At 42.8% G+C, this 27,949-nt stretch overlaps 1 protein-coding gene across 2 annotated transcripts in view; it reads left to right on the plus strand.

The window, feature by feature from the left end:
• GAB3 (GRB2 associated binding protein 3) overlaps positions 1–27,949 on the plus strand; it is a 108,274-nt gene that overhangs the window by 39,271 nt on the left and 41,054 nt on the right. For both annotated transcript variants that reach the window (XM_026674635.2, XM_026674636.2), the window contains exon 2: positions 13,396–13,699. In XM_026674635.2, coding sequence (XP_026530420.2) covers positions 13,396–13,699 — 304 coding nt within the window. The remainder of the gene's footprint in view (positions 1–13,395; positions 13,700–27,949) is intronic.

Here is a 27,949-nt window from a genome sequence, read left to right on the forward strand (position 1 = left end):
CAGAGCCAGCTATCTATTACGCCAGGCCAGCCCTCCCTACACAATAGCCGGAAGTTATTCCAATTCCCAGACAATTCCTGTTTCTATCTGGAGAATAGCAAAAGGTCAAAAAACATCAGGCTGCAGCTTTTGCCAGCAATAGCAACACGGGCAGAGAAAGGGGTCCAGGCAGCGGGGTGGGGGCTGATGTGCTAAGCTTTCTGGGTCCCTCGCCTGCCCTTCCTCACCAGCTTTCTGCTTCCTGCCCAGGTAGTCCTCGGCTTACAAACATGGGTTTAGCAACCATTCAAAGCGTAAAGCATTGAAAAAGGCCACCCGCGACCCTCACAACATCCTTAGGGGTTACATGATCAAAATTTGGGCTCTTGACAAGGGGCCTGCATTTGTCACTGGCGTCCTCTGATCGCGATTTAGGATCTTCCCAGCCAGCTTCTGACGGACAAAGTCAACGGGAGAAGCCAGATTTACTTAATTATTCGCTTAACAACTCTGGCAAGAAAAGCTGTAAAATCGGTTGAAATTCCATTAAACAACTGCCTTGCTTAGTAATGGAAATTGTGGCTCTAATTTTGGTCGTAAGGTGAGGACTGTCTGTATCAATGACATTGCCACTGCAGGAGTAGAAAGATGATCTCCAGGACCATTCCTGTGCTAAAGCAGGGGTGCTAAACTCGATTTCATTGAGGGCTGCATCAGGGTTGTGTTTGACCTCAGGGGCTGGGTGGTTGTGGCCAGCTCGACATCACTCGTGTCAGGGGCAGCCCTCCCAAGCTCTGCTTTCAGCTGCGAAGGCCGCCTGTAGCGCTCTGCCAGTGAAAACTCAGCTCAGCCCTCCCGAGCTCTGTTTTCGCTGACAGAGCTCTGCAGGAGGCTGTTGCAGCTGAAAACGGAGCTCGGGAGGGTGGCACATTTTCTTGGGAGGGCCGCTTCATTTACGCTGGCAGAGGCACCGTAGGCCAGGCCTTTGCAGTTTCCAGGGCAGTCCCGCGGGCCGGATCTAAACACCCCATGGGCTGGATCTGGCCCCCGAACCTTACGTTTGACACCCCCATGCTATACCGCCAAGAGTCGCTTTCTATAAGATGGGCAGCCACACAAATCTGATTAATAAATAAAGTGAGTATAAAGAAGCACCGTTTTGTGTTATTTTTTACAGCAGTTATAAACTTTATGTTGTCTTTGTTGAACATTCCCTTTGAGTGTTCACATATGTTCTTTTAAGTTCTGCTGGAAGCCAGGGAAGAGAGGAAGCAAGAAGTCAACTGGATATGAAAAGGGGAAGCTACCTTTAAAAAAAAAAAGCTACCTTTTTATACTTTGGACTCCCTGTGCTGTTCCTGCAGAAGGTGTGCTCCACCTGCAGATCTTCTAAGGTCACTCTGCTTTTATTAGCCCTGGTAGGATGCTTTCAAAACAGCCATATCTTAAAATTATGGCATCTCGGTCCCAAGTAGAACATCTCACTTTCATTTCTGTTCAGCTGGGGACAGACCTCTCTGAACCCTTGCAGTATGGAAAACATGCCAAGATAAAGGGACCAGTGATTGTATACAGGCTTAGTTCCTTCTAAAATTACACCTGGGAGGAAAAAAAAAATGGGCCTTTTGTGATAACATACTGACTGATGTCTATGGAGACTCTCAGTCATCCAGGTTATGGTTGTCTCAGAGGTGCTTTTTCAAAAATGGCAATTGGACGTGAAGCGAAACATCTTCCTCAAAGAGAAAAAACATATCCCAGTTGCCTTCTTGAAAAAGTATTTTTGAGACATGTTGGAAACAACCAGAGAAGAGAAGCAGGAGCTCCCAGTGGTTTAATGGTCAGAGGAAGAAACTTATGAAGGACTGGCCTGAATAGATCAAACAGTTAGAAGTGGCAGTGGGTAGTTTTGTACTGTCAGACTTGCAAGATTCTGTTAATTTAGTTTTATAATGAAATAGTTTATGAGCTGTGGTGGCACAGTGATTAGAATTCAGGGTTGCAGGCTAATTCTGCCGACTGCCACAAGTTCGATCTCAAGGTTGACTTAGCCTTTCATCCTTCTAGGGTCAGTAAAATGAGGACCCAGATTGTTGGAGGCAACATGGTGACTCTGTGAACTGCTTAGAGAGGGCTGTAAGGCACTGTAAGGTGGTATATAAGTCTAAGTGCTATTGTTATATCTCGGCTAGTTGTATTTCCTGTCTGGTTTAACTAGGAGGGATGGCAGCTGTGTTTATACCCTGCACTAAACTATAGGATGATTTGGTGATTTGGTTTTAACATGGTAGATCAGCCCACTCTATGCCTTGCAGCTGAGTGATAGATACAAACTGGACCTTTATGGCATGTTTAACAATTTAATGTAAACATTTAGCTTAGCTGCACAAGAAGTATTTTGCATCAGAAGTATTTTGAAATGTAGGTGGTCCTCAACTTATGACCAATCACTTTTATTTCTTTATTTCTGAATAAATAGCAATACCACTTAGAGCAAGGGTCTTCAAACTTGGCAAGTTTAAGACTTGTGGACTTCAACTCCCAGAATTCCTAAGCTAACATGACTGGAAGAGGAATTCTGGGAGTTGAAGTCCACAAGTCTTAAAGCTGTCAAGTTTGAAGACCCCTGACTTAAAGTCTAGAGACTTATATACTGCTTTACAGCCCTCTCTAAGTGGTTTACACTAGAATCAGCCTATTGGCTCCAACAATCTGGGTCCTCCTTTTACCCACCTTGGAAGGATGGAAGGCTGAGTCAACCTTGAGCTGGTCAGGATTGAACAGCTGGAGAGCCGGCAGAATTAGCCTGCAATACTGCATTCTAACCATTGCGCCACCACAGCTTTTAATAAAGTAAAATTTATTGCAAAAGAAAAGGAAAAACGATTCCCAAATACCCACTCTTTATGCTATTGCTTTCCCCCCTTTGATTACTGAACATATTTTATTTTTTGATAAGCTACAGAAAATTGCAGAGGGGATTTTTTTGCGGGCAAGTCAATGGCAGCAGCCTCCGTTGGAGAATTTGCAAAACCATTCCCCACTATTGGGAACTGATACCCTATTTTCTGAATGCTTCTTCTCATCCCTAGAGATTCTTCAAGGGAGCAAGAGGAGGCCAGTTGATGCCATCACATGATATCAATGGTTTATTCTGGTTACTTGTTTTCATAACGATTACTTCGTATGATTAGCAACTTGGTTTTCCCCAAAGACTGTAGATAACAGTTCCGGTGGGCCAGGCTTGAAGAAAATTGAAATGTAGCATAACATTTAGGCTTATAAAGGTAGCCCTCACCATCACCACCATTGTAGCATCCCCATGGTCACGTGATCAAAATTCAGACAGCTGACTCATAGCTATGACAGTTGCAATTTTCCAGGATCATGTGATCACCTTTTGCAAACTTCAAAGAAACCAGGAAACTGGATTCACTTAACAACCATGTTACTGTCATGCCCCTGTTGGAATCTGATTCCAAGGGGGAGGTCGAGCAACTGACAGGGAGTGTGGGAGTGTTCTTTGGTGGCTCCGGAAGAAACTGTGGAAGGGCACAGTCCAGCTGGGCATTCAGAGGAAGACTCAGGGCCATCCCTTCTTCATCCTAGCGCATGCAGAGAAGAACAGAGAAGGGAGCAATGTGAGTTACAGGGGTTACAGGGGAGAAAAGGGCCCTGATTCCCTTCATTAGCTGCAGCTGGGAAAACAGGAAGCAAAGCGTGAATTATCTTTGTTTGTCAAGTCTTATCTAGGTTCTGGTGCCCTCCCAACTCTGTGTGTTGCTGCCCCGTCTCGTTAATTGCTGCAGTGTGGTTTGTGTTGGTTTTTATTTATAATCTATGTGTACTTTGGGTTCAGACAGAATTTCTTCCCTTTAAAAGCTGTTCTTGGGAGAGTTTTTTCTCCAGCCAAAGATAACTGGACACTGGAGGCCAAGTTGGAGGTGTTAAAGGGACTTTGCCTACTTTTGTGATTATGGTGCTTTTGTGGAACCTGTGTGACCCCAGGTCATCACAGTTACTAACTTAATTGCAGTGAACTGTTGGGACACTGCAACCATCATAACTATGTCAGTTTCCAACTGTCTGAATTTTGATCACGTGACCATGGGGATGCTGTAACGGTGGCAAGTGTGGAAAATGGTCATAAGTCACTTTGTAACTTTGAGCGGTCACTAAACGAACTCTTGCACATTGAGGACTAACTGTGCCTCATTGGCTCTCTGTGAGCAGGATCTTGATTTTTACATCAGTAGAGCCACTCTCTGTCCTTGATGAAGCGAACAGCAGCTCATAAAGTTTAATGGACAGCAGCTCATAAAGTTTTGCAGTAAACATTTGTTGGTCCCAAAAAAGTTCTACCAGATTCCTTCTGATTTTTTTTTTTTTTACAACCATATGTTAACCTGGCTCTTCTGCCCTGGTTTTAAAAAGAAGTACATTAGTTCCAAAGTTAGCAGGAATAATTCATTCATCATATTTGTCATATGAACACAGGTGCCGAAACTTTTTATTGGTATATTTATATAAAACCAGCCCATGTGCTCAGTACGTATGTGGCCTTCCCTTCCCACAGCATCCTGTATAGCTTTTTCCAAACAAATCATTATGCAACAAAATCTCTTTCGTTTTTCCACTCCATTGTATGCCCGTTTTCCAGACAAGAAATGTGAAAGTTTATTAAACTCATTTGCAGCTGTTTCTTTCCTGGTGTTTAAAATATAAAAGGGGTAGAGACCAAGCCTGCAATGTGTGACAAGTATGTGGTCTTTTCCTTTTGCTTCCAGTTTTATTCTGATTTAATTCAAAGTTCAAGGTGCACTGATTTTACTCTGAGCATGTAAGCTTTCCTTTCTTTACTTGGCATTCGATATCTTGTCTCATTCGACCAATGAAGAATGGACTCATCCTTGCTCATCTACAAAATAACAGCCCTTTCTTTTAAATGTTCATTGTGTAACAAATACAAAAATTCTCTTTGCCCATTCTTGTTTTCTTAACCGTGGATGTATATCAGATAGAATGGGGGAGGTGATTTCATCACTGATATTTTTTTAATGATCTGTTGTTGTTTTTATTATTTCTGGCTCATAAAAATGATTTACAAGTTCTTGGAATATGCCAGGGACATTTTCCTCCTCCTGAATACTCCAAGGGGAATGACAACATTCTATGTTATTCTATGATAGGATGGATAATAATTCTGAGGTTAAAAGAGGTCCATGGATATGTTCTCTGTGATCTTTGAAATTTGACATTGTAGTTTTCAGCCACCCTGGACTGGGGGACACAAAAGATGACGCTATAGAACATTGCACACCAGAACAACTAGACACAGTTTTTTCCCGAACTCCATCACTCTGCTAAACAAATAATTCCCTCAATACTGTCCAACTATTTACAAGTCTGCCACTACTATTACTGTAAATCTTCTCATCACTCCTTATCACCCATCCCCTCCCACTTGTGACTGTATGACTGTAACTTTGTCGCTTGTATCCTAACAATTTTTATCGACTGTTTCTTAGTATGATTTGATTGCTTATTGTACCCTATTTAGTTTAGTTTAATTTAGTTTACTGTCCTTGCACCTCATACAACGAAATCCAACACCATCTTCAGTGCACATCATGACCATGACCATGAAAATAAACACAAACACACCTCCTTCACCCTTCACACATTGAACTGGAAACCCTCGACACCACACCAACACTGCACTATACAGCAAAATTCAACAGAGCTACTGCCCTGGGATAGAAGCTGTTTTTCAGCCTATTTGTTCTTGTTTTTATTATTCTGTACCGTCTGCCAGATGGTAATAGTTCAAAAAAAGGGTTCCAGGATGAGATGGATCTTTGAGAATGTTTTGAACTTTCTTAAGGCAGCGGAAGCTCTAAAGCTCTTCCAAAGAGGGGAGAGGGCAACCAAAGATCTTCTGGGCAATGACGTTAACCCTCTGGAGTGCTTTCCTATCTGCCACTGTGCAATTGGCAAACCATACAGAGGTGCAGTCTGTTAAAAAGCTCTCTATGGTGCAGCGGTAGAAGATCACCAGCAGTTTTTCATTCAGTTGTTGTTTTCTGAGAAGTCTCAGGTTGTATAATCTTTGCTGGGCCCTTTTGACCAGAGCTGCAATGTGAGCACCCCAGGTCAGGTCCTCTTTTATGGTAACAGCCAGAAACTTCAAACTGGCCACTTGCTCCACTCAGTCTCCATTGATAAGCAAGGGCTGGATTCTGATCTGTTCTTTCTATAGTCCACTATAAGCTCCTTGGTCTTATTGGTGTTGAGGACCAAGTTATTGTCTCCAGAATAAGTGTTGTACCTTAGGATTCTTGACTCTTGATGAATGTATCTTTTCTTTTATGTATACTGAGAGCATTTGCACCAAGACAAATTCCTTGTGGGTCCAATCACACTTAGCCAATAAAGAATTATATCTACCTACCTACCTACCTACCTATGAGGCTTTTAAGTCACAAAAGTAATGGGGGAAATCCCTGACACCAATGCCATGAAAATTTAAAATACAGAGGTTGCCCTCAACATCTGACCACAATTGAGCCCAAAATTTCTGTTGCTAAGTGAGTTGGTTGTTAAGTGAGTTTTGCAGAATAAAGTTGGGAGGGACCTCGGAGGTCTTCTAGACTAACCCCTATGCCATTTCAGACAAACGGTTGTCCAATCTCTTCTTAAAAGCTTCCAGTGTTGCAGCTTCCAGTGCGGACTTGCTTGCAGAATACATAAAGTTGCCTGATCTTTATGCGTTTGATCTTTCTTGCCACAAGTGAATCACTGCAGTTGTTAAGTTAGTGACATCGTTGGCAGGGCTTCCTCATTAACTGTCAGAAGGTCGTAAATGGTGGTCATATGACACTGCAACCATCCCAAATATGAGTCAGTTGCCAAGCATCCGAATTTTGATCATTGCAATTGTCGTAAGTGAAAAATGGTCATAAGTCACTTTTTTTTAGTGCCATTGTAACTTCGAAAGGTCACTAAATGAACTGTTGTAAGTGGAGGACTACCTGTGTTACAGTATCTAGAAGACTTCATGCACTCATTCTTTGAAAACCCTTTATCTTATACTGGAGGGTTCCCAGCCTTGCTTTTATAAATGACAAGGAGGTCAGTAAGATTGTCCTGAGCAAGAAATTCCTGCTGTTAAAATTCACACAGCGGCAAACTAAACCCCCAGCGGAATTAATTCTCCGTACTCAAGAGACAATAGATTCAGTGAAGAGATGAGTTTGAATATGGCCACGTTGGTTTGGGACCAATGTGCATCTTTCTGCGCAAGCTGAAAATCTTTCTGTTCAAACCATGTCTTGGCTTACTAATTCTGAGAGGCAGCTCCGTCCTTCTCAAGCAGACCTGAGTAATTTGTGGTTCGCCAAATGTGGCGCTTGTGTTGTCATCAAAAGCAGTACTTCTGATAAACACCCCCACCCACCCACCCACACGTTGGTGTGTGTGTTGTGTGTGTGTTACTGCCGAGAAATATTTCTCCAAAATCTGCAGGGTAAAAGGAACAGCTGAGCCATGATTCTGTAGCCTGCAGTCTGCTGCAGCTCGGCAGATAATTCTGATTTCTCTTTCTTTCTGTTGAATTGGCTCAGTTTTCTTCCTTCAGAGGGGTGCATTCCGTTTCAGTTGTGCCACCGTCCCTATCTCGTATGATCTTGTCGTTGCGTTATGTCATCATCCCCCAGGAACTGATCTTGCAGCTTTCTTCTGGAGAAACTGAGTCTTTCCCAAGTTCATTGCCTTTCCCACATCTTCTCACCGAGGAGGGTTAGCTGATTACAACTCAGACATGCTAGGGTTGAACCCAGACACTGTTCTGACCCAAACCTTGTCCCAAGGAAACAAACATGAAACAGAGGTAACAGCAAATCCTTTTAATGATTCTTTACGAATTCCGTTCCTTCACAGTTAAAAGGCTGTTTCAAACTAATGGTCTCTGATAAGAACGAGCCTTGCCAAGGTTGTGCAAGGTTGCCAAGAACATTAGATAAAGTTGCTTAGAAATATTTCAAACACAAAAAGTCTCCAAGCACCAACCAAAATAATCCGAACCTCCACAGGGCTTGAATACAAAAACTTCTTTGCTTCCTGCAAAGAACTCCGGTTTCTCAGCTGGCTTTTATCTCTTAAGGGAGGGGCCATTACCTTGCAGTCTTGCTCGCGAGTCACCCGTGCTGCTGCAGCTGCTCTTTCCTTCGAGCAACCCTATGCACACCTGGCACAGGCTCCTTGGAGGCCTCTTCCTCACTGCTGCCAGCCTCCACAATCTCCAAAAGCAGCACTCCACTCTCTGATGGTCCTGGCCCCATCACTGCATCGCACGCAAGACCCTTAATTTGAGTCCTCACTCAGCTGTCCACACCTGCCGCCAGAGACATTGCAGACCAGGTGCCCTGCTATTGATTCACTACCAGAATCAATAAATGCACGAGGCAGCAGAGCAATAAGGAATTGACTACATGGTGGCCTTTGTTCATTTTCAAATTGCCTGCTTTGAGGAACACAACAGTAATTCATTTTGCTTTTCTAATCATTTTACTGTAGTCTTCTCCAAGATGGTTCAGAATTCGGGGAAAGCCTAGACAGGGGTTTCCCCATGACTGATTATGGTTTAAGTGGGTACAAAGTGCCAACTCATAGGATTAGATGCTTTCTTCAAACAAGCTCAGAAGCTGGACGACAGAATCCTTAAGACCACAATGGAGCCCCAAATTTCAATTGCTAAGCGAGATAGTTGTTAAGTGAGTTTTGCCCCATTTTGTGTCTTTTCTTACCACAGTTGTGTAGTCAATCATTGCAGTTGTTAAAGTTATTAAAACCCGGTTGTTAAGTGAATCTGGCTTCCCCTTTGACTTTGCTTGTCAGAAGGTTGCAAAAGGGGATCCATGACCCTGGGACACTGCAACTGTCATAAATACAAGTCAGTTGCCAAGCATCTAAATGAGAGGTCTCCAAACTTGGCCACTTTAAGACTTGTGGACCTCAACTCCTATGCAGGCTGGAGAATTCTGGGAGTTGAAATCCACAAGTGGCCAAGTTTGGGGACCCCTAATCTAAATGTTGATCATGTGACCATGGGGGTCCTGTGAAAAACGATCATAAGTCACTTTTTTCACTGATGGTATAACTTAGAATAGTCATTAAATAAATAGTTGTGAAGTTGAGGAGTAGCTTTATGTAAAAGTAAGATCAGGGTTCGTTCTGCCTAGTTGTGAATACTCTTTAATATCTTAATCCACTTTCAATTACTTTAATCATGGATTGATGCTAAGTTGTTTTTTTAATGGGCTTCTTTTAATCATAGCTTGTGTTACATAAAGCCACAAGCCCAGACTTGTTTCTGGTTTTTGTTTTATTTTGTCCTTACATGCTTTCCAGTTTTTTTTGAGATGCTTGAGGAAAAAGGATGAGAATCCATCAAGTAAGATTTCCAAAACAAGGCATTGTTATTTTGCTTTCAAGGGGGGCTCCATCTTGCTCAGCAACCTATCCTAAAATTAATCCAGGTTTAGTGTTAGAATTTGTAAATGCAATTGTTCAGTTTGTTGGAGGCAAATATGCGGTGCAGATAAGCAAGCAAAAATATAGAGATGACAAGCAAGCAGTGAGAGATAGCAAGTTTCACTTTATAATCCTTTCTTTAACCACTGTGGGGGTTTTGTAACTATTTGCAAAGGGTCAATGCAAATTAATACAGAATCATGCTGGCTGTCTATATGATTTGCCTTAAATCATTCTTGGAAGTCTGTTCTTATGCTGGGAAAAAACAAGGGCCAGAAAATGCATAACATAGATATGCATCAAAGCCACCAAACCATTAGACACTCATTTCCAAAAACCACAAAATAGATGTGCTGAATCTTTTCCCAGCCAGCTCAAAACAGCACAAACTGCTTTCTGTTTACAGAATATAAAATAACAGAGTTGGAAGTGATATTGGAGGTCTTTTAGTCCAACCACCTGCTCAAGCAAGATAACACATATCATTTTCGACAAAAGGTTGTCCAGTCCCTTCTTAAAAGCCTCCAGTGTTGGAGCACCCACAACTTCTGAAGGCAAGTTGTTCCGCTGGTTGATTGTTCTTAGGAAATTTCTCCTTCCTTCTAGGTTGCTTCTCTCTTTGTTCAGTTTCGATCTATTGCTTCTTGTCTTGCTGCTTTGTTTAGTCCATTTTGACAGTGACAAGGGCAGCGAATGACAAAATTCTTATCAACCTGCCCGTAATGCTTCCCCAATGGATTTTGGCTTGCCAAGTCCAGTCAGATACAACTGAAGTCCTGCAGATGTTTACTACCTTGGGAAGAAGTAGTCCAGGAGGGAGAAGCTTAACACATTTTCACCTGTTGTATTTTGGCTTTGTATTTTGGATACGCTATTAAGCAAAAGTCTTAATAGCAAAACCACCTCTGTGTGTTGAAGAGGAGGCCTTGATGTAACCACCATCAAGTACCCTGTTACATGGTAGCTTCACTTCTGCCTTAAAAATGTGATAGGATGTTGAAGATTGTAGTGATCCTTCGATATCTTGTGCAAGAATGCCAACCTTTCACAAGATTTCACTGAAATTGTGAAAGATGTTGGTAGTCTTATGTGCAATTTTGGAAGGTTGGACGGCAGTTCCTAAGGTCTCAGAAGACCTTGAGGAAACGTTAAGATGCTTTATTGATCTTTTGAGAAGAGAGTTGGAGCTGAAAGACACAGTTGATGGGATGGAGAGGGCTTCTGGAGGATCTGGAAGCCTCCATTTAGGCAAACTTTGTGATACTTAAACCCTCCCAAGTTCAGAGGTTCAGTGATGGGAATAAGAAAGCTGGATCTGCTGTGTGGGTCACATAAATTTTATTTCTTGTGAGTTGGATTTCTGGGAAAGCATTGAGTAAAAGTAAAGGTTTCTCTATTGAGTTGTGTCCAACTCTAGGGCGTGGGGCCTCATCTCCATTTCTTGGCCAAGGGAGCCAGCATTGTCCAAAGATATTTTCTGTGGTCATGTGGCTATATGCCAAAGGTGCACAGAACACTGTTAACTTCCCACTAGAATGGTACCTATTAATGTACTTTCACTTGCATGCTTTCATACTGCTAAGTGGGCAGAGACAGAGAATGGGAGCTCAACCGTTGGGCTGCACTCGGGTCTCGAACCTGGGCTGTCAGCCCTTCAGCCGACAAGTTCAGCGTCTTTAACCACTTGGTCATCATTCCCTCTGGGAAAGCATTGAAGAAAGTTGGTGATAGCTGTTTCTTGCTCCTAAGTTTTATGCCAAATACTTATTTGGGCACAACATGAATTTAGCCTTGAACGACAGGTGGGAGGAAAAGCAACCCCCAAGCCTCAATTCAGTGACTGTTGGTTTTGTGGACTTTCGGTTTTCTGTAATTCCAAAGGGTCAGCAGAGCTTTCCTGCATTAGACCTGCCTTCTCCAAGTCAATGTCTGAAAATGTTCTGAGATTCCAAGTCTCAGAATTTTCTTTCCCTCCCCAAGGTGGTACATAAAGACAAGTTGAGGGCTGTTCTGACCAAGGCTTCCTGAGACCATAATTAAGCACACACTTAGTCCAAACATCTCTTGTTTTATTTCAACGCTGGGAATTATGTTCATTCCCAGTCCGTAATGGGTCAAAAACAGTCCCTCGAGATAAGCACCCACCTTTATCTCCTTTGAATTGTTGCCAACAACTAAAGTGCCAAATTCACTGTAAAAAGCCAACTGAAGTACAAAGTCCACACAGAGCTTCAAGGTTGAATCCGAACAGAGCGAACAACTTTATAGGATGTCTCTTCTCAGATTTTCAGCATCCTAATAAATTTATCTTTGCTCTTCTTTAAGACTTAGTGGCTTACACAAACTTTGGGATTCTTTGAGGTGTTCACTGTGCATTCTGTTCAGCAACTGTTGGATTCTAGATCCCCCATCTTCCCTCTCTCTCTCTACTCTTCTTTTATTGCAGTTGGCAAATTGTTTCTCTGACTGATGAGGCAGTGTTTTTGACGGTGTCTTGTTATTTCAGTGGGAAGAGGTTGAGAGAGATTGCTAAGTGCAGACTATAAATACAGGAATAAATACGTAAATAAAGACACAAATGTGTTTGTTTGTTGAAAGTCCTGGACTTCAAGACTTTCTAGTTAAACACCTTGGGTAATAAATATGCACAGCCCCTTTTGAGTTGAATACATGCTTGGCATTTAATGGCCTGTGGAAGTCTACTTCTCCACAAGGGGGTGAGGCCAGGGAAACCATATAATTCTGTTTCAATTGTAATTCAGTGTTTTTAATTTAAATTAGTTAAGTAGAGCTCCTCCTGTTATTCTTAATGTGTTTAACTCTCCACTTTCGGTCGCATAAGCAATTGAACTTCGGTAGAGACTAGATGCCTCATTGGGTCATCATTTCAGAGATGAACCTAAACAGAATGACCAAGGATTGGCAAAAAAAAAAAAAAAAAGCAGTGGAAGCAGCAGTGACTTCTGACTTCCTGCTGGTTTCCCCATTGAGGTTCCTTGTGGGAATCAGGCAAGAAGCATCAGAAATCTCCCTCCCCTCCTCTCTCCTTCCTCTGGGTAAGTGGCTGCTGCTGGATAAGGGAGGAAGAGAGGGGATTGCAAAAGTGGCTGGGAAACTGTCATGGAACTTTGAAAGTGAAGATCATGTGACTTCACTGAAGCAGCCACAGCTTCCCCAAATTTCATTCCCTCGGATGTCATGGGTCCTGGATTTTGGACACATTCCGTAAGTTAGCCCATTTGATATATTCTAGTTCAAAAAGTGTTGCCATGATAAGCTATTTTGTCCAGTTAAGGGTTATAACAATGAGGATTTTAGTAGTACAGTGTACAGATAATACATGTTAGTTTGTTTAGTGACCATTTAGTGACTGAAAAAAGTGCTGTTTTAACTTTGAATGGTCACTAAACAAACTAGCGTGACTTATGACCATTGTTCACAGTTACAGCCTTTCCAGCATCCCCATGGGCACATGATTTACTCTACGTCAGGATGCTTGACAAGTGACTTACATTTATGACAGTTGCAGCATCCTGGGGTCATGTGATCCCCTTTTGCGACCTTCTGACAAGCAAAGTCAATAACAAAGCCAGATTCACTTAACAACCATGCTGCTAATCTAACCACGGCAGTGATTTACTTAACAAATGTGCCAAGAAAAGTCATAAAATGGGACAAAACTCACTTAACAATAGCCTTACTTAACAACAGAAGTGTTGGGCTCGATTATGGTCCTAAGAAAAGAACTACCTGCATATTCTGGAAGATTCTGGAAGAGCCCAGAGGTAGAAAAACCGTATGGTCAGGACTAAGGGAGTATCTTTCTCTTTTTTTCAATCATTTTTCTTATTTTTATTTTCTTATTCTTATTTTCTTATTCCTCAGGCTTGGCGGAAACGCTGGTTCGTGTTACGTCAAGGCCGGATGAGCGGCAACCCCGACGTGCTGGAATATTATCGGAACAGTCATTCCAAGAAGCCAATCCGGGTGATCGACCTGAACGAGTGTGAAGTGGTGAAGCACTCGGGCTCCAACCTGATCAAGAAGGAGTTCCAGAATAACTTTGTCTTTGTTGTGAAAACAACCTACCGCACCTTCTACCTGGTGGCCAAATCGGAAGAGGAAATGCACGTGTGGATCCACCACATCACTCAGATCTGTAACTTCGGACACTTGGAAGACGGGACAGGTAGGTGGGACGAGAAAGCTGAAATCTCCTGAAAGTGGTTCATGGATAATGTAAGCCTCCGAGATCCCACTTAGGATTGAGGTCAGAAGTGGCATTCAGCAGGTTCTGGGAGAACCGGAAGCGGAAATTTTGAGTAGTTCGGAGAACCGGCCAATCCCACCTCTGACTGGCCCCGCCCCCATCTATTCTCCGCCTCCCATTGAGTCCCAGCTGATTGGCTGGGTCTTCTTTGGTTGCCCTGCACAGGAGAACGGAGCTGGAAAGCTGGTTAGTGGGATGGGGAGGGAATGGGGATTTTACATATCCTTCCCCTGCCATGCCCACCAAGCCACACCCACAGAACACCACACCCACCAAGCCACACCCACAGCTGATCGGCTGGGTCTTCTTTGGTTGCTCTGCACAGGAGAAGGAGCTGGAAATCAGGTTAGTGGGGTGGGGAGGAATGGGGATTTTGCAGTATTCTTCCCTGCTATGCCCACCAAGCCACACCCACAGAACACCACACCCACCAAGCCACACCCACAGCTGATCGGCTGGGTCTTCTTTGGTTGCTCTGCACAGGAGAAGGGAGCTGGAAATCAGGTTAGTGGGGTGGGGAGGGAATGGGGATTTTGCAGTATCCTTCCCCTGCTATGCCCACCAAGCCACGCCCACAGAACCGGTAGTAAAAAAATTGAATCCCACTACTGATTGAGGTGGCAGATAAGCTGCACGCATGGATGCACAAATGAACGGATGCTTGGAGAATTTCATGCGAGATTGGCAGAGTGAAATATTTACAGACTAACAAGTCATCGCAGAACGATTGTTCGAAATCTCTCGTTCTCCCAAGCAACCTCATCCAGCAGGCTGATTGGCAGAATTAGTTAATTGGGTCCTTCCCGAAATCGACATTTTGACATGCTTATTAGAGGGAGGAAACACTGCAGTAAAAATACTGTATCATTGTACATTGAGAAATAGGATGTTGGTTGGGGTAGTTTCCATAATAGAGGACCACAATTTGATAAATCCAATTTGCTTTGTTTGCTGGCAGCTGGTGAGGGTTTTTTTTTTTTTAATCCCCTTTTCCATGGCTCCTTTTTTTTTCCTTTCTGCCAGTTGGGAACATTAGGAAGGAAAATAATTGTGTGATATTATTTGCACTTTCTGGATTCCACATGCAAAAGTGGGGGATGCTCTCAGAAGATAATCTCAGTGCAAAAACACATCAACCAAGCGCGCCCATTCTTTCCCAAAAAAGTGCATAGAAATTTTCTTGCACTTTGTAATAGTTAAGCACTGACATTCAATTATAAGTATAGGTAGTCCTCGACTTAACAACCACAATTGAGCGAAAAATGTATGTTGCTAAGTGAAACATTCGTTGAGCGAGTTTTGCCCCATTTTATGACTTTTCTTGCCACTTCTTGTGAAGTGAATCATTGCTGTTGTTAAATTAGTAACCTGGTTATTAAATGAATCTGGCTTTCCCCATTGACTTGGCTTGGGAGAAGGTTGGAAAATGTTGATTGCAGGACACTGCAACGGTCATAAACATGAACCAGTTTCCAAGCATCTGAATTTTGATCACAGTGACCATGGGGGATGCTGCAGTGGTCGTAAGTGTGAAAAATGGTCATAGGTCACTTTTTTTTCAGTGTCGTTGTAACTTTGAATGAACTGTTGTAACTCAAGGACTGTCTATAATGCCTTGTTGCATCTGGTCAGTTGGTAGACCTCACTTTGCGGCTGTCCTATTTAACAACGGTTTGAAGCTATGATGACATCCAAAAAGTAACTTTAAGGCCAGTCCTTCTATTTATGACTCTTGCAGCATCCTGTGGTCATAGCGTCACTATTTGCTAGCTGACTTCTGACAAGCAGAGCCAGTGGAGAAGCTAGAATTAATATTGCAATCACATTCATGTGTTGTCTCACTTAATGACTGTATTGACTCACTTGATGACCAAGTAGGAACTGATGTCACAAGCCTCAATGATGTTTTACTTAACTATGTTGCTTAATTAACAGTATTAACAGATAATCAGAGTTGGAAGGGACCTTGTAGGTCATCTAGTCCAACCCCCTGCCCAAGTGGGAGACCCTACACCATTTCTGACAGATAGGAATCCAATCTTTTCTTGAAGGTCTCAAGTGATGGTGCTCCACAACTTCCGAGGGCAAGCTGTTCCATTGATTGATTGCTCTCACTGTCAGAAAATTTCTCCTTATTTCCAGGTTAAATCTCTCCTTGATCAGTTTCCATCCATTATTCCTTGTCTGGCCTACAAGCGCTTTAGAAAATAGCTTGACCCCTTCCTCTCTGTGGCAAATATTGGAAGACTGCTCTTCTGTCTCCCCTGGTCCTTCTCTTCACTAGACTAGCCAAGCCCAGTTTCTGTAACTGTTCTTCATATGTTTTAGTCTCCAGTCCCCTAATCATCCTGGTTCTCTTCTCTGTACTTTTTCTAGAGTCTCAACATCTTTTTTATAATGTGGTGACCAAAACTGGATGCAGTACTCTAGGTGTGGTCTGACTAAGGCTTTATAGAGTGGTATTAGTATCTCACTTGATCTCGTTTGTATCCCTCTGTTAATGCAACTTAGGATTGCATTAGCTTTTTTGGCTGCTGCTGCACACTGCTGGCCCATATTTAGTTGGTTGTCCACTAAGACTCCAAGATCCCTCTCACAGCTACTGCTATTTAGTTACTGGTTTCAACCCAGTCTATATGTGTATGTTTGGTTTTTCTTGCCTAAGTGTAGGGCTTTACTTTTCTCTACGTTGAATTTCATTTTATTAGATATGGCCAGGGTTCTAGTCTGTCAAGATCCATCTGGATCTTGAGCCTATCTTCTTGGGTGTTAGCTATTCCTGCCAGCTTAGTATCATCTGAAAATTTGGTAAATTCCCCTTCTATTCCCTCATCTAATGCTGGAGTTACCAATCCTAATTATTGTAATTTCTAAGTGAGGACTACTTGTGCTCTACATTGCTAAGTATCCTATAACAGAAGAATTTTGTGATGGCATCTCTTCCACACCTCTGATAGTCCCTCCTTGTTTGCATTTTTTTGACAAAAGATATTCAGTTTTCTACTGCATCTGATCAGGAGGCAGCAGCAAATGATCATAATAATTAACTATCTTTTTCTCTAAGATGGTATAAGGTGAAGGGCTGGGATGAAATGAAAGGCAGTTTTCCTGATTTCACATTGTTAAATTACTATGTGAACTGAACTCTATCTTTTTGAATTCTCATTTCTCCATATTCGGTGAAGCCCTTCTCTAATTGTTCAATCTCACCCAAATGTTGCATATAATAGTGAAAAATCAAACAAAATTGCAGTATGTTAAGGAATACAGTTTCAGGCAAGAATAAATATCTTCTTTTAGATTCTTAGATTCTAGTGAAATATCTCTGTAATTTGGCTTTGGTAAAGAACCAGATAAGTAAGGAATCAACCACAAGACAATAATAATGGGATGAAGTTTGTAGAACCCCAAAATTTAATAATATTTTGTAATGTTAAAAGTTACTGAAATCTTTCCAGATTTCTGTGGGTTCATGAGATTTAAAACAAGGACACAAATCAGAAAGAAATGTTGGAAATCCTGTAAGATTTTGACCAGTGTATATCTTTGGGTGGAGGTATGAAAATATGGTTGATGTCTACTCCAGTTAAAAAACTGTTCTGTATCAATGGGCTAATTATGAAGAAGGATGTTAATTTAAACCTGCAACACAGAAGGAATTGTTGATGCTTCTGTGATATGAAAGAAACAGAATTTCGGCAAGGAACATCTAAGAAAAGACGAAAATCGGATTTAGGAGACTGAAGGGTAAAACGTACGAAGAATGGTTGCAGGAATTGGGAATGTTTAGTTTAGCGAAAAGAAAGACATGATAGCAGTCTTCCAATATTAATGGGCCTGCCACAAAGAAGGTAGGAGTCAAATCTATTATCCAAAGCACCAGGACAAGAAACAATGGATGGAAACTAATCAAGGAGAGAAGCAACCTAGAACTAAGGAGAAATTTCAGGCCAGTCAAAACAATTAACCAGTTGGAACAACTTGCCTCCAGAAATTGTAGATGCTCCAACACTGGAGGTTTTTAAAAATAGATTGGACAACCATTTGTCTGAAGTGGCTGTCCAATCTCTTTTTAAAAACCTCCAGTGTTTTGTCTGGAATGATATAAGGTTTCCTGCTTGAGCCAGAGATTGAGCTAGAAGACCTCCAAGATCCCTTCCAACTCTGTTATTGTTATTTTTGTCCAGAAATGTAGCATTTCTTTTTTTCCAGTGGGAATTTCCTGACTTTTGGCTCCTTAAAGCCAGGGTATTATTAGGAAAGAAAATGTGGACAGCATTTTCCATGGAAGCAAAGAATCTGATTCTTATCTCATTCTAGTGAAAAGTTGCATTTTAAAACCAGCCCTTAGCATTTTAGTATTTAACATCCTTCTTTCCCTCTTCTCGGAGCAGGATAATCCAGAGGGGTTTAAAAAAAGGAGGAAATATTTGAGAGGGCGGACAGTTTGGCATCTGTCTGTTGAAGCACCCTTGGAGAAAAAAAAATTGAGACAATGTCTTATTCTGTCTGTCTGAAAGCTGGAGAACCAAAATCTTGCTAAGCAGGGCACGTGGTTTTAGGGAGACAAGATCTCCAATAAAAAGCACAAAAACAAAAGAAATTAGCACTAAGTACTTTTTGTTTCTGCTCTCTGTTTAAAATATGCTTGGAATGAATCATCATACAGATGGCTTGATGGTTGCAAGAAATAGTTCAGTGTCTTTAAAGGGGGAAAAAGAATCTGAAAGCTAATCTTCTGGTGCTATTATTGAAGCAGATCAAATCTAAAGTCCACTTTAACTTGCTTATTGAGTTGGAGGACATCACCGAATGTCAGCTGCATTTAGTCCAGTGTATTCCTGGGTTTTGCAGAAATAGATTTGCTCAAATAGGTAATGCAATCACTGGGTGATTTCAGGGGCCCAGGCTGTGATATCAGTAGTCAAGGACAGCAGAGCCTGTTGGCGCATTCTCTTATTTAAAAATCAGACTTGGTTGAGGTCTGTTGTGGGGCTGGTGCACGTCCACAAAGAACATAGGGATTTACCTAGAATTGTGCAGTAGGTGGAGATGAAAGGCTGGATGGAAGTGAGTAGCAAAGAACTGCCTGCTTTAATGCGGGCTGACCTGACCACTAAGCTGTGTGGGCTGAACTGACCACTAGATGGCAGCAGTGAGATATTGTTAGACATCTCTATGTCTTTGCTGTCATCTAGTGGTCATAGAGAATCCTGCTACATGGCCGATTCATGTAGATTCCAGACCAGGAATATGTCCTTATATAGCTGCACCTTCCGGTGCTACTCCTTACTCAGCTAATGTTCTAAACTTCCCCTGTTGTCATTACTCCTTGAAAGAGGCTTGTGTGTACAGGCCCCGGATACCCATAGAGACCTGCTCTGTTGAATGTTGCCAGTAGCTTAATTCGTTTTAGGAAGGGAGGCCCAACTCTATTCATAGTTCTGGTTTGGGAGTGAAAAAGAAATATTAAGTTGCATACATTGGGAGACCCTTCTTGGTTCAGAAACTCAGCTACGATCTGAAAGAATTTAAAGCCGTTAGAGTGCAATACTGCAGGCTACTTCTGCTGATCACCAGCTCCCAGCAGGTTGGCAGTTCAAATCTCACCAGGCTGAAGGTTGACTCAGCCTTCCATCCTTCCAAGGTGGGTAAAACAAGGACCCATATTGTTGGGGGCCATAGGCTGACTTTGTAAACCGCTTAGAGAGGGCTGGAAAGCACTGTGAAGAGGTGTATAAGTCTAAGTGCTATTGCTATTGCTAAAGTGTGGCTGAAATATTTCCAACTCTGCTATTCTGTTATCTTCTTAATGTATAAGGGAAAAGAAGAGATTTGCTTTAGAGTTCAAATCTAAGGCACTTAATTTTGATCTACTCCAGGCCAGATCCAGTTCTTTCAACCGTAAGGTGAATCTCACTTCAGTCTTCTGAATCTTCAGAAGTCATTCTGTAGAAGAAACTTTCTTCAGAGAACATATAATATAATAGACTGTTCCCAAGGCATTTTCTTAACATTTCCTGGTTATGCTGGTGGGTGGTTACAACGATAAAATTCATGCATGTACAGTTGAAGGAAATATACACCTCTAAGTAAAGTTGGAAGAGAGAAGCATGTTTAGGACCTTTGGTTGAATACGTCTATGGGCTCATCTTTGACCAGAACACAGATACCAAAAAAACAAAACAAACAAACCTCCAAGCAGGAACAAGGCAGCCTTTGGTGGCTGGGACGAAAGAATTTAACATTTGGGGGAATAATGACAAATGGGTGATGATCCAGAATGTGGAAGACTGGGAGTTTTGCTGTTTTTATAGATTTTGGCTAAGATTTCTTCTGTGTTTTATAATGATGCTAAGATGTTATGGGGTGTATGAAACAGCTTCATATGTTTTTGGCCTGAAATGAGAAGACATGGAAGACATGAGAAGAGCCAACTTTAACAGATTAACAGAGTTTGTAGGTCATCTAGCACAACCCCTTGCCCAAGCAGGAAACCCTATACCATTTCTGACAGATGGGAGTCCAATCGCTTCTTGAAAGCTCCCACAACTTCCATAGGCAACTTCTGTTCCATGGATTGATTGCTCTCACTGTCAGAAAGTTTCTCCTTATTTCCAGGTTGTATCGCTCCTTGTTCAGTTTCCATCCATTATTCCTTGTCTGGCCTTCAGGTGCTTTGAGAAATAGCTTAACCCAGTGATCCCCAACCTTTTTTATGCCACGGCCCGGTACCGGCATCAGCTGGGCGCCGCCATCTTTTTTTGATGAAAAAGTGCTTCCGGTGAGCTTTCTACCCGGAAAAGCTCACCGGAAGCACTTTTTCATCAAAAAGATGGCGGCGCCCAGCAACCAGCGGCCCAGTAGGACTTGTTCCGCGCCCGTGCACGTCCGTGGACCGGTGGTTGGGGACCCCTGGCTTAACCCACTCCTCTCTGTGGCAGCCCCTCAAAAAATGGATGACTGCTATCCTGTCTCCCCTGGTCCTTCTCTTCACTAGACTAGCCAAGCCCTGTTCCTGTAACTGTTCTTCATATGTTTTAGTCTCCAGTCCCCTAATCATCCTGGTTGCTCTCCTCTGCACTTTTCCTGGAGTTTTAACACCTTTTTATAGTGTGGTGACCAGAACTGGATGCAGTACTGTAGATGTGGTCTTACTAAGGCTTTAGCTACTTCAAAGAAGAAGGAGGCCTCCACAGCTTTGAGGCTACTAATTTTCACAACCATCCTATTTTGGGAGATTCAAATACTATTGCTCTGGATTTATTAGCGAGCCACCTGCTTTTTATCTCCTAGTAGCTGCAGCTTAAGCTGAGCTCAAAGTCTATTTAAAAGAACTATGCTAAATAATCCCTAGAAGGAGCCTTTCAATGTCTTTTTTTTTTTTTGAAACAAATTTTATTAATTTTAAAGACAAACAAAACATCATTAAACATTGAAAACATAAAAACCTCTTTCCATTATAAATTTTTACAAGGCAGATAAAACATGGTTTTATACAACATAATTCTAATTTATCCCATTTCCATATGGACACATAAATATCTTTTAGCAAATTTCTCATTATTTCTCTTTACTCTTATTCAATTACATTTCTTTTCTATATTTATCCATTTTATAGTCATCATATTCATATTTCCCTCTGACTTGTTTACCATTATTCTCATCTGACATTCCTCCAAGGTTTTATTAATTCTCAAACAAACATAAACACACAAAACACAAAAACATAAAACTTCTTTTTAGAGCCTTTCAATGTCTTGAAGGTGGTTCTCCAGAAGACAACTGGACTTTCTTGCTTTTTTCTTGAAAACATTTTGTTTTAATTAGAACTGAAGAAGCTTCTTGGATGAGAAGCGAAATGTTTCCAAGAAAAAAACAAGAAAGTCCAGTTACCTTTCGGTAAAACACTTTTGGAGACAACCAATACCTGGGTGATTGAGGATCTCTATAGACCCTGAGCCTTCCTAGGGTTCTGCTCTGTTTTTCAGAAGTAATAAAAAAAATCTGGGTCCCCCCCCCCAGATCTCTTTATTTTCCTCTCTTTTCCGCTGTAACTTTACTCCCATGTTTTTGCTGATTGTGCTTCTGCTCAAGAGAGCGAAGGAATATGGCCCTTTTAGGCTGCTTCCTAGAAAATGGACATACATAATTCATTGCCTGCAGCTGCTGTACCAGCCATTAAAGAGCTTCAGTCATATTATCGGGCACATGGGAAAATGTGCAGCAGGACCCCGAGTTCTGTCTTTGGCGTCCAATTTCAGAGGTAAGCAGAGTCGGAGAGGGATTCGTTTTTGCTGACGAGCATGTGCTAATTGGAGGGATGCTAGGATAAATCTCAGCTCGGTTGTTCTGAGCAACCTCTTCACTGAAGTCACATTGTGAAGTGTTGTGGATGAGGCGTGAATATGAATGCGGAGGCACCTTAAATCCTCCAGAGCAGGTTGAGGAAGAACTCCCGTTAGAAATAGAAGGCTGATGAAGGCCAAGGAGCTTGTCTTGATGGGAAGCTGTGCTAAGATCAGATTTTTTTTCCCCCCTCCAAATTCAGAATAGAGCTTGGAAGTCTTTTAGTACAACCCCCTGCTCAACCAAGAAACCCTATATACCATTTCAGATAAAGCGGCTGTTCTTAAAAATCTCCAGGAATGGAGCACCCACAATTTCTGGAGACAAGTTGTTCCACTGATTAATTGTTTTCACTGTCAGGAAATTTCTCCTTAGTTCTAGGTTGCTTCTCTTCCTGATTAGTTTCCATCCATTGCTTCTTGTCCTGCCCTCGGATGCTTTGGAGAGTAGCTTGACTCCCTCTTCTTTGGGGCAGCCCCTCAAATATTGGAACACTGCTATCATGTCACCCCTCGTCCTTCTTTTCCATAGACTAGCCATGCCAAAACCCTGCAACCTTTGTTCAATATTTACCAAGAGGTAAGACAAGGTTAACAGATAATCAGAGTTGGAAGGGACCTTGTAGGTCATCTAGTCCAACCCCCTGCCCAAGCGGGAGACTCTATACCATTTCTGACAAATGGCAGTCCAATCTCTTCTTGAAAGTCTCAAGTGATGGCGTTCCCACAACTTCCGAGGGCAACTTCTGTTCCATTGATTGATTGCTCTCACTGTCAGAAAATTTCTCCTTATTTCCAGGTTAAATATCTCCTCGTTCAGTTTCCATCCATTATTCCTTGTCTGGCCTTCGGGTGCCTTGGAAAATAGGTTGACCCCCCCCCCCCATCTATGGCAGCCCCTCAAATATTGGAAGACCGCTATCATGTCTCCCCTGGTCCTTCTCTTCACAAGAGAAGGACCATGCCCAGTTTCTGTAACTGTTCTTCATATGTTTTAGTCTCCAGTCCCCTAATCATCCTGGTTGCTCTTCTCTGTACTTTTTCTAGAATCTCAACATCTTTTTTATAATGTGGTGACCAAAACTGGATGTAGTACTCTAGGTGTGGTCTGACTAAGTGGTATTAGTATCTCACTTGATCTCAATTATATCCCTCTGTTAATGCAACTTAGGATTGCATTAGCTTTTTTGGCTGCTGCTGCACACTGCTGGCTCATATTTAGCTGGTTGTCCACTAAAACTCCAAGATCCCTCTCACAGTTACTGCTATTGAGCCTGGTTTCAACCCAATCTATATGTGTATGTTTGGTTTTCCTTGCCTAAGTGTAGGACTTTACTTTTCTCTATATTGAATTTCATTTTATTAGATATGGCCCAGTGTTCTAGACTGTCAAGATCCATCTGGATCTTGAGCCTTTCTTCTTGGGTGTTAGCTATTCCTGCCAGCTTAGTATCATCTGCAAATTTGGTAAGTTCCCCTTCTATTCCCTCATCTAAGTCGTTAATGAAGATATTGAAGAGTACTGGGCCTAAGACGGAACCTTGTGGTACCCCACTGCTTACTTCCCTCCATGTAGACTTAGACCCATTAAGGACTACTCATTGAGTACGGTTTGCCATCCAGTTGCGAGTCCATCTAGTGGTGGTGATATCTATTCCACTTTTTTCTAGCTTTCTAAGAAGTAGGTTGTGGTCTACTTTGTCGAATGCCTTGCTGAAATCTAAATATATTATGTCTACAGTATTTTGCTGTAAATTCTACTAATTTAGTCACTATGTTGAAGAATGAAATAAGATTGATTTGGCATGATCTATTCTTAACAAACCTGTGCTGACTGCTAGTTATTATTATTTAGTTATTATTCATAGGTGTTCAAATTGGTGTCAAAGGTGCTTTTGGACAAGGCTTTTTATTCCATAGCAGTCTTGCCCCAATTTTTATAATTTTTCAGGACTTCTGACTGCAGTTACCTTCTGTTTCGATTTGCATGTTTGCTGCTTGTCTTTGATCCCAGGCAAGAAATTCAAAGAAGGAAAAATAGAAAGTTCATCACGTTGGTATAATGGAGAATGCTGAGCTACAAATCAGAAAAGGAGGCAGGCACTTCTGAAATCTTGCCAAGGAAACTGTAAGGACTAGTCCAGGCAGTTGTCAAGCATCAACACTGATCCAAAAGTGCAGGCACATGCTAGAAAGGCTGGGAGTTCTAGTACTGCCTTAAGCATAAAAGCTGGCTGGGTGACATTGGGTCTGGCCTCCTGTCTCATCATAACTCACCTCACAGGAGGTTGTTGTGGGGAAAATTGGCATGGACATCACTAGGAAGGAAGGGAAGGGAAGGGAAGGGAAGGGAAGGGAAGGGAAGGGAAGGGAAGGAAGGAAGGAAGGAAGGAAGGAAGGAAGGAAGGAAGGAAGGAAGGAAGGAAGGAAAAAGAGATAGAAACCAGAAACCTAATTTCCTGGACTGAAGCAAATAATGATTTGTAATACTACATAACTGTTCTTTAAAGTTGTTCTTTTTGCGGCCAAGACGCTGCACAACATTTGGGGTGTGGTGACAGTTGCAGTTGGGAGGATGACAAAAAAGTGGATGAGGCTAGATCTTACATGGCCAGGGCTGGAATGCTTCATTTTTCCTGGACTTTCAACAAATGCTTAAACCTACATAATAGCTTAGCTCGTTCCTTCATTCATCTGCTTCAAGCAGCGAGAGCCAAGGGTGATTTTGGACCACTGTGGTCAGAAGGGAACCGGGGAACTCCAAAAAGCAATTTTTCAGGTTCCTGCAGTCTTGAGACCATGAATTGCCTCTCTTGTTTTAAATCCGTCTCCAAGTTCAAGCATCATGGCCTGTTTCCTACCTTCCTTCATGTTTTCTTCTAGGCCTGCAAGGCCAGATAGAGGAGGGGGTCATGCAGCCCCATCCTTTGTTCCCTTTTCTCAGCTTCTAATCTCGCTTGGTTTAGCACAGGGCTGTCCAACCTTGGCCCCTTGAAGCCTGGCGGACTTCAACTCCCAGAATTCCCCAGCCAGCTGGGGAATTCTGGGAGTTGAAGTCCGCCAGGCTTCAAGGGGCCAAGGTTGGACAGCCCTGGTTTAGCGGAATCCCCATTTGCGAAAGGACGCAGAAAAAAGTGGTCTCACAACCGGTTCCGAAACTCCATCCAAGGATCGCCATGGTTCTTTGATCAAAATTTAGGCGCTTAGCCAAATCAGCATGAATTTTAAAATGGTGGCCACGTCCCAGGGTCACGTGATTTGCAAGCTGGCTTCCGACAAGCGGAGTCTATGGGGGAAAACCCCCATAGGATTCACTTAATGGCCACAGGGTGAACCATAATAACATCAGTGATTTGTTTAACAACCATGGGGAAAAAGATCGTAAAAATCAGGTGCAACTCACTTGCACCCTGGTGATCAACCCAATTTCTCCTCCCAGTTGGGTCGTATGTTGAGGAATATCTGTACAAAACATGGATAACTAAACTATCGCTTGCAATCCCTGAGCTGTCTTCAAGCAACATCCTACCATCACATTCACAACACCGTGTGTTGTTCCTATCTACTGATTGACAGATTCTCTGAATTAATGCGTGAACTCTTGAGTGTCTCACCATAAATTATGCAAACAAGGAGCTTTGGAGGTCAGTATTTAATGCCTTGCTTACTGTTTCTTCTTTTGGAGACTCAGCTGATCATTTGCTCGAGCCTGTGTGTCTCAGGAGATTTGAATCCCGGCTCTGGCAGTTTCATCTGAATGGCACTGTGTCTTTTCTTCATGTATTTCAGAAGGCCATTAGACACTTCCCCCCATTAACCATAGCTCCGAGACAGATGGGTGAAATCCATATGGCCTCCCAAGGTCCTTTGATAGCCAGCATCTGGAGACAGCAGTCTAGAGATGAGACAGATTTTAATTGATGGACCGGGTTTTTTTTTCTCAGCCTGCTCCACATTTATGAAAAACCAATCAATCAATGGCCAGTGACTATGCAAGCTAGAATACTCTGGAGCTTAATCTAAGTGCAGCAAGCTGGAATGATTGCTTTGGCTATAATGAAACATAGAAGGTTTAGATTAGATTGACACCTTGATGGAGAATAGAAGCATGTTAGTCACGTCTGCCAGATGTAATGGATGGATGCCAGTCCTGCTCTGAGTTGGTTCTTTAGGCAAGAAACACCCTCGACTCCATTTGCAGTGAAAGGTACCCTAAAAGCCAAGTGGTTTACAGCAGGGATCCCCAACCTTTTGACGCGCGCCCGGTACCGGCATCAGCTGGTCGCCGCGGCCCAGTACCGCATCACTGGGCGCCGCCATCTTTTTGACGAAAAAGTGCTTCCCGTGACCTCACCGGAAGCACTTTTTCAAAAGATGGCGGCGCGCCGCTCGGTGAGCTTTTCGGTAGAAATGGCTTTCTACCCGGAAAAGCTCACGAAGCGTAGCGCCGCCATCTTTTGATGAAAAAGTGCTTCCGTGAGCTTTCTACCCGGAAAAGCTCACCGGAAGCACTTTTACCAAAAAGATGGCGGCGCCAGCAACCAGCGGCCCGGTAAGAGTTGTTCCGCGGACGGTATCGGTCCGCGGACCGGCGGTTGGGGACCCCTGGTTTACAGTATAGCAAAGCCGGAACAGAAGTTTGTGTGCCCAAAGTTAACTTTCCCTGATCAGTTCTTCTCCTCCCCTGGGTCCCTTATGGTCCAATTATATTTGAATCAATTGTTTTGGGAACTGTCTCTTCAACGGCGGGATGATTGGTGAGCCATTGAATTCCATTCCTAGGGCTTTGACGTTAAGATGGCATCTCTAGAACAGGGGTGTCAAACTCAAGCCCTGTCCTGACCCAAACCTTGTTCCAAGGAAACAAACACGAAACAGAGGTAACAGCAAAACCTTTTAATGATTCTTTACAAATTCCGTTCCTTCACAGTTAAAAGGCTGTTTCAAATTAATTGTCTCCGATAAGAACGAGCCTTGCCAAAGTTGTGCGAGGCTGCCAGGAACACTAGATAAAGTTACTAAGAAATATTTCAAACACAAAGAGTCTCCAAACACCAACCAAGATAATCCAAACGTCCTCAAGGCTTGAGTGCAAAAACTTCTTTGCTTCCTGCAAAGAACTCCGGTTTCTCAGCTGGCTTTTATCTCTTAAGGGAGGGGCCATTACTTTGCAGTCTTAATCCTGAGTCGCCCGTGCTGCTGCTGCTGCTCTTTCCTTTGAGCAGCCCTTTGCGTGCACACATACTGGGCACAGGCTCCTCGGGGACCTCTTCATCACTGCTGCCAGCCTCCACAATCTCCGAAGGCAGCACTCCATTCCCTGATGGCCTGGTTCCATTCCTGCATCACACACAGGGCCCTCATCTGAGTCCTTGCTCTCCAAGACCTCAGCCGTCCACATCTGCTGCTGGTGAACCACAACAAGCCCTGCGGGCCAGATCCAGCCCGCATGGTGTTTAGATCTGGCCCATGAAGCTGCCCTGGAAACAATGAAGGACTGGACCATGGTGCCTCTGCTAGTGGGAAGAGGGAGCTCCGTTTTTGCTGGCAGGTGGTTTCAGGAGGCCATCGCAGCCGGAAACAGAGTTTGCAAAAGCCATACCCGGGGCTCCCAAATGCCATTTTCACTGACAGACAGTTGCAGGAAGCTGCTGCAGGCGGAAAGAGAGCTCTGTTTTTGCTGGTAGAGCTCTTGAGCTACCACAGGCAGGGGTGGGATTCTACCAGTTCACACCTATTCGCGATAACCGGTTGTTAACATTCTAAGCAGTTCGGAGAACTGGTTGTTAGAAGAAATTACTGGCCTAATCCTGTAAGGAAG

Source organism: Notechis scutatus, chromosome 10 (genome assembly GCF_049901735.1).
Source record: "Notechis scutatus isolate UNSWTSFEM ecotype Mainland chromosome 10, rNotScu1.2, whole genome shotgun sequence".
NCBI lineage: Eukaryota > Metazoa > Chordata > Lepidosauria > Squamata > Elapidae > Notechis > Notechis scutatus.